Raw genomic sequence first — 8,094 nt, 5'->3', positions numbered from 1 at the left:
GAAAATCTACTATCGTTTTCAAGATAAAGTTATAATCGTGGCGGTTCTTTTTTTAATATTTCATACACTAGAATAACAATAAGAAGACGCACCTGGATGTAATTAAATTTGGCTAATCCTTCCAGCAAATATAACAACTATAGAACAATTAAACACACTTTTGCTTTCGTATATAAACCGTCATTCTCCACTGTATTCCTCATTTTTACTTTACATCCTGAAGAGGGTCGATGTTTATTGACCGAAATATAGTGTGATTTATTTATATTTCCTGTGTTTCTTTTATGGGCCTTTTTGAAAAAAAAAACATGTTAAAGTGTTCGATTACAGTTATAAGTAAGACATGAATAAGATATGTTGGGTAGGTTTCATTTTGCCAATGTTTCTTGTACAGTTGTCTTCCTTAATTCCGGTACACTCCTGTGGAAGATAAAGAGACGTCAGTCTACAGTTGGCTTCATTATTACCGGTACACTGACGTCAGTTGACTTCATTAATACGGGTACGCTGACGTCAGTTGACTTCATTAATACCGGTACGCTGACGTCAGTTGACTTCATTAATACGGGTACGCTGACGTCAGTTGACTTCATTAATACGGGTACGCTGACGTCAGTTAACTTCATTAATACGGGTACGCTGACGTCAGTTGACTTCATTAATACGGGTACGCTGACGTCAGTTGACTTCATTATTACCGGTACACTGACGTCAGTTGACTTCATTAATACCGGTACACTGACGTCAGTTGACTTCATTAATACCGGTACGCTGACGTCAGTTGACTTCATTATTACCGGTACACTGACGTCAGTTGACTTCATTAATACCGGTACGCTGACGTCAGTTGACTTCATTAATACGGGTACGCTGACGTCAGTTGACTTCATTAATACGGGTACGCTGACGTCAGTTGACTTCATTAATACGGGTACGCTGACGTCAGTTGACTTCATTAATACGGGTACGCTGACGTCAGTTGACTTCATTATTACCGGTACACTGACGTCAGTTGACTTCATTAATACCGGTACACTGACGTCAGACGTACTGAAGTGAGTGTACCGGTATTAATGAGGTCAACTGAAGTTATTGTACCGGTATTAATGAAGTCAACTGAGGTTATTGTACCGGTATTAATGAGGTCAACTGAGGTTATTGTACCGGTATTAATGAGGTCAACTGAGGTTATTGTACCGGTATTATTGTACCGGTATTAATGAGGTCAACTGAGGTTATTGTACCGGTATTAATGAGGTCAACTGAGGTTATTGTACCGGTATTAATGAGGTCAATTGAGGTTATTGTACCGGTATTAATGAGGTCAACTGAGGTTATTGTACCGGTATTAATGAAGTCAACTGAGGTTATTGTACCGGTATTAATGAAGTTAACTGAGGTTATTGTACTGGTATTAATGAGGTCAACTGAGGTTATTGTACCGGTATTAATGAGGTCAACTGAGGTTATTGTACCGGTATTAATGAGGTCAACTGAGGTTATTGTACCGGTATTAATGAAGTCAACTGAGGTTATTGTACTGGTATTAATGAGGTCAACTGAGGTTATTGTACCGGTATTAATGAGGTCAACTGAGGTCAACTGAGGTTATTGTACCGGTATTAATGAAGTCAACTGAGGTTATTGTACCGGTATTAATGAGGTCAACTGAGGTTATTGTACCGGTATTAATGAAGTTAACTGAGGTTATTGTACTGGTATTAATGAGGTCAACTGAGGTTATTGTACCGGTATTAATGAGGTCAACTGTAATACGTAATATTTATTTTCTCAAGTCAGCTTTGTTGCGGTGGCCTAATGGAACGTTCCGACTGGGGTTCGAGTCCCGCTCAAACTCGTTAGTTTCTTTGGTCCCTGCAACCTCACCATCCCTCTGAGCTAAGAATAGGGCGTTTGAGGCTGCTCATAGGTCTACCTGCTGAGTCATCAGGAGCCATTGCCTAACCCTCCCTAATCGCAGCATGGGTGGAGAGGGGGCTTAATCGCTGGTCTCTAGGTCATTATCTTGCTAGCTAGGGCAATGTCACTGTCCCTTGCCTCTGCCATTCATAAGTGACCTTTATGATCGTCATAAGTGACCTTTATGATCGTCATAAGTGACCTTTATGATCGTCATAAGTGACCTTTATGATCGTCATAAGTGACCTTTATGATCGTCATAAGAGACCTTTATGATCGTCATAAGCGACCTTTATGATCGTCATAAGTGACCTTTATGATCGTCCAGTTTTCAAAGATCAGTAGATTACCTTTCCAGTTTCCAACCAATATATGGTGATAATTACCTCCGCCAACAGAGTTCAAAGGGGGTTATGTTTTCGCCACTGTTTGTGTTTGTATGTGTGTCTGTGCTTGTTTGTGAACAGCTTCCTGGCCATAATTTTAATGGTACAGTAATGAAACCTGCAGGGATTAACTGTTATGTAAAAAGCTGGAAATTTTCAAATTTTGGAAGGTCAAGATCAAAGGTCAAGGTGATGGTCAAGCAAAATATCTAATTCACGTAACCAGCAATAGGATCAAATGTATTACAGTACTCTTGGAACTGGAGGTAATCTTTTGAACTGTTACATTATATCTGTTGTTTGCATTCCCATTAGGAGGAAAAATTAGTTCCCAACCATACGAACAAATGGGCGTACTTTTCACTGAAGTTAACTATAATATACGAACAATTGGGCGTATTTTTCACTGAAGTCAACTATAATATACGAACAAATGGGCGTACTTTTCACCGAAGTTAATTATAATATACGAACAAATGGGCGTATTTTTCACTGAAGTTAACTATAATATACGAACAATAGGGCGTACTTTTCACTGAAGTTAACTATAATATACGAACAATTGGGCGTACTTTACACCCAAGTTAATTATAATATACGAACAAATGGGCGTAATTTTCACCGAAGTTAACTATAATATACGAACAAATGGGCGTACTTTTCACCCAAGTTAGTTATAATATACGAACAAATGGGCGTACTTTTCACCCAAGTTAATTATAATATACGAACAAATGGGCGTAATTTTCACTGAAGTTAACTATAATATACGAACAAATGGGCGTACTTTTCACCGAAGTTAACTATAATATACGAACAAATGGGCGTACTTTTCACCGAAGTTAACTATAATATACGAACAAATGGGCGTACTTTTCACCCAAGTTAATTATAATATACGAACAAATGGGCGTATTTTTCACCGAAGTTAATTATAATATACGAACAATTGGGCGTACTTTTCACTGAAGGTGTTATAATATACGAACAATTGGGCGTATTTTTCACTGAAGTTAACTATAATATACGAACAAATGGGCGTACTTTTCACTGAAGTTAATTATAATATACGAACAATTGGGCGTATTTTTCACTGAAGTCAACTATAATATACGAACAAATGGGCGTACTTTTCACTGAAGTTAATTATGATATACGAACAATTGGGCGTATTTTTCACTGAAGTCAACTATAATATATGAACAAATGGGCGTACTTTTCACTGAAGTTAACTATAATATACGAACAATTGGGCGTACTTTTCACCGAAGTTAATTATAATATACGAACAATTGGGCGTACTTTTCACTGAAGGTGTTATAATATACGAACAATTGGGCGTATTTTTCACTGAAGTTAACTATAATATACGAACAAATGGGCGTACTTTTCACTGAAGTTAATTATAATATACGAACAATTGGGCGTATTTTTCACTGAAGTCAACTATAATATACGAACAAATGGGCGTACTTTTCACTGAAGGTGTTATAATATACGAACAATTGGGCGTATTTTTCACTGAAGTCAACTATAATATACGAACAAATGGGCGTACTTTTCACTGAAGTTAATTATAATATACGAACAATTCGGCGTATTTTTCACTGAAGTCAACTATAATATACGAACAAATGGGCGTACTTTTCACTGAAGTTAATTATGATATACGAACAATTGGGCGTATTTTTCACTGAAGTCAACTATAATATATGAACAAATGGGCGTACTTTTCACTGAAGTTAATTATAATATACGAACAATTGGGCGTACTTTTCACTGAAGGTGTTATAATATAGGAACAATTGGGCGTATTTTTCACTGAAGTCAACTATAATATATGAACAAATGGGCGTACTTTTCACTGAAGTTAATTATAATATACGAACAATTGGGCGTACTTTTCACCGAAGTTAACTATAATATACGAACAATTGGGCGTACTTTACACCCAAGTTAATTATAATATACGAACAAATGGGCGTACTTTTCACCCAAGTTAATTATAATATACGAACAAATGGGCGTAATTTTCACTGAAGTTAACTATAATATACGAACAAATGGGCGTACTTTTCACCCAAGTTAATTATAATATACGAACAAATGGGCGTACTTTTCACCGAAGTTAACTATAATATACGAACAAATGGGCGTACTTTTCACCCAAGTTAGTTATAATATACGAACAAATGGGCGTACTTTTCACCGAAGTTAACTATAATATACGAACAAATGGGCGTACTTTTCACCCAAGTTAATTATAATATACGAACAAATGGGCGTAATTTTCACCGAAGTTAACTATAATATACGAACAAATGGGCGTACTTTTCACCGAAGTTAACTATAATATACGAACAAATGGGCGTACTTTTCACCCAAGTTAATTATAATATACGAACAAATGGGCGTACTTTTCACCGAAGTTAACTATAATATACGAACAAATGGGCGTATTTTTCACCGAAGTTAATTATAATATACGAACAAATGGGCGTACTTTTCACCCAAGTTAATTATAATATACGAACAAATGGGCGTAATTTTCACCGAAGTTAACTATAATATACGAACAAATGGGCGTACTTTTCACCGAAGTTAACTATAATATACGAACAAATGGGCGTACTTTTCACCAAAGTTAACTATAATATACGAACAAATGGGCGTATTTTTCACCGAAGTTAACTATAATATACGAACAAATGGGCGTACTTTTCACCGAAGTTAACTATAATATACGAACAAATGGGCGTACTTTTCACCGAAGTTAACTATAATATACGAACAAATGGGCGTACTTTTCACCCAAGTTAATTATAATATACGAACAAATGGGCGTACTTTTCACCCAAGTTAATTATAATATACGAACAAATAGGCGTAATTTTCACTGAAGTTAACTATAATATTCGAACAAATGGGCGTATTTTTCACTGAAGTCAACTATAATATACGAAGAAATGGGCGTACTTTTCACCGAAGTTAATTATAATATACGAACAAATGGGCGTACTTTTCACCCAAGTTAACTATAATATACGAACAATTGGGAGTATATTTCCCTGAAATTTATTTAATTTCCTGATTTAGTTGGTGTAAAAAAAAAAATCCTAAATTGGTTGTTTCAGCCTTTTTATGATTTCTACCAACAATAACATTCAAACACTTACTCTTTATTATATAGGGGAGATTGAGAAAGAAATTTCAATGTTGATTACTAAAGTCATACTCCTCCAGTTTATGTAGGAAATATTTTTTACATCAGACGACATTTTATTATTTCCACAAACTTTGCGACGGTTTTCATAGTCCGTTTACTTTTTGTAACTCTTTACGATTTGTTTTAGAATATTTCTTAATTTAGGATAATTATATTTTAAAGAAAAAGATGCTGAATTATTATTATATTTTTTTTGGCTTCGCTGTCTTCCACTTGTTTTGTTGAAGTTTTTATAGTTTAAATAGGAAATATTTATTTCAATATTGTTACTATTCTTAAAATATTATATTTTTCCTTATCTCTTTCCTCACTGGGCTATTTTCCCTGTTGGAGCCCCTGGGCTTATAGCTTCCTGCTTTTCCAACTAGGGTTGTAGCTTAGCATTTAATAATAATAATAATAATAATAATAATAATAATAATAATAATAAAAGAAAAAATGAATTTAATGAGGGATTTATATCTTCTTATATTGTTATTAAAAAAAATCCGTTAAAGATTTAATTAAAATAAGATACAGTTGGCTTCATTAATTCCGGTGCAATGACACCTGCTTTGCTTGATATGTATGTACCAGAATTAATGAAATCAACTTTATATCGGAAGATTTTTCTATCTTATATACGTTGCTTTGATAACCTTGGCTGCAATTTTTTTCTTTATAAAAAGATCTTCATATTTGGCGTACATATTTAATCCTGAAACCCTCTCAGTTTAAGCTAATGTTAGTGACCTTGACCGTTGTCGGAGTCCTCTGTCTTTCTGTGTGATCTTTTACCCCCAAAGGACGTACTGGTACGTTTCACAAAAGCTATCCCTTTACCCCCATGGACGTACCGGTACGTCCTTGCAAAAAAAGGCTATAATTTTTTTTTTTCATATTTTTGATAATTTTTTTGAGAAAATTCAGGCATTTTCCAAGAGAATGAGACCAACCTGACATCTCTATGACAAAAATTAAGGCTGTTAAAGCAATTTAAAAAATATATACTGCAAAATGTGCCGGGAAAAAAATAGCCTGGGGGTAAAAGGGTCAATTGGTATGTTCAAATTTAACTCTGTCAAAATTTTCATGGAGGGAAGTTGGCCAGGATAGGGAAAGAGGGGGACTTAAATTGTAATATTTCTAGACAAATTTCTCAAAAGAATAAAATCTTAATAATATGAAACCCGAATTATATACATATTTCTCTCCGTCTGTAACACGCACAGTCTACGGATGATGAACGCCACGTTTAATTAATGCAACGATGTACTGTACAGTATGTCTACTGGCATATTATTGATATAAGTGCGAAGCTATCTATTAACCCTTTTACCCCTAGGCTCTTTGGAAATTTCCAACCCTTAACCCCCAAGGGGTTATTTTTTTCCCAGCACATTTTGCAGTATATATTTTTTAAATTGCTCTAACAGCCTTAATTTTTGTCATTAGAGAGGTCAGGTTGGTCTCATTCTCTTTGAGAATGCCTGAATTTTTTCAAAAAATTATCAAAAATATGAAAAAAAAAAAAATTATAGCATTTTTTTGCAAGGACGTACCGGTACGTCCATGGGGGTAAAGGGATGGCTTTTGTGAAACGTACCAGTACGTCCTTTGGGCTAAAAGGGTTAATTACTTTTGCAAAATAAACATCATATAGCTGTATTTTTTATGAGACAGGAACACTCATGATGATAAACATCAAGGGTGTTTAGATCAGTATTATTATTATTATTATTATTATTATTATTATTATTATTATTATTATTATTATTATTATTAGCTAAGCAACAACCCTAGTTGAAAAGCAAGATGCTATTAGCTCAAGGGCTCTAACGGGGAAAAATAGCCCAGCGAGGAAAGAAAATAAGGATGTAAATAAACTATATGTGAAATAATGAACAATTAAAATAAATATTTTAAAAACATTATCAACATCAAAACATTTATTTCATATATAAACTATAAAAAGACTTATGTCAGCCTGTTCAACATAAAAACATTTGCTGTAGGTTTGAACTTTTGAAGTTGTAGATATAATGAGAAATAACAGGAAAAGTCGAGATTCTGTTTACTAGAAAATTAAATTGTAAAAAATTGTGTAATTATTATTATTACTATCCAAGCTACAACCCTAATTGGAAAAGCAAGATGCTAAAAGCCCAGGGGCTCCAACAGGGAAAAATAGCCCAGTGAGGAAAGGAAATAAGGAAATAAATAAATGAAGAGAACAAATTAACAATAAATCATTCTAAAATAAGTAACAACGTCAAAACAGATATGTCATATATAAACTATTAACAACATCAAAAACAAATATGTCATAAATAAACTATAAAAAGACTCATGTCCGCCTGGTCAACAAAAAAGCATTTGCTCCAACTTTGAACTTTTGAAGTTCTACTGATTCAACCATCCGATTAGGAAGATCATTCCACAACTTGGTAACAGCTGGAATAAAACTTCTAGAGTACTGCGTAGTATTGATCCTCGTGATGGAGAAGGCCTGGCTATTAGAATTAACTGCCTGCCTAGTATTACGAACAGGATGGAACTGTCCAGGAAGATCTGAATGTATTC

General features: G+C 34.4%; 1 protein-coding gene across 1 annotated transcript; it reads left to right on the top strand.

The window, feature by feature from the left end:
* Positions 1 to 354: 354 nt before the first annotated feature.
* Positions 355 to 1,059, top strand: LOC137639677 (protein rtoA-like). The gene has a single exon (XM_068371927.1). It carries the CDS (start codon positions 355 to 357, stop codon positions 1,057 to 1,059), a length of 705 nt encoding a protein of 234 aa, XP_068228028.1.
* The last annotated feature ends 7,035 nt before the right edge of the window (positions 1,060 to 8,094 follow it).

This window comes from Palaemon carinicauda, chromosome 1 (assembly GCF_036898095.1).
Source record: "Palaemon carinicauda isolate YSFRI2023 chromosome 1, ASM3689809v2, whole genome shotgun sequence".
NCBI lineage: Eukaryota > Metazoa > Arthropoda > Malacostraca > Decapoda > Palaemonidae > Palaemon > Palaemon carinicauda.
Note: the sequence above shows the minus strand (reverse complement) of the source record. Positions and strands in the feature narration are given on the sequence as shown.

Coding starts and splice junctions, on each gene's coding strand:
- LOC137639677 (XM_068371927.1), top strand. CDS start 355: ATGTTGGGTAGGTTTCATTTTGCCAATGTTTCTTGTACAGTTGTCTTC.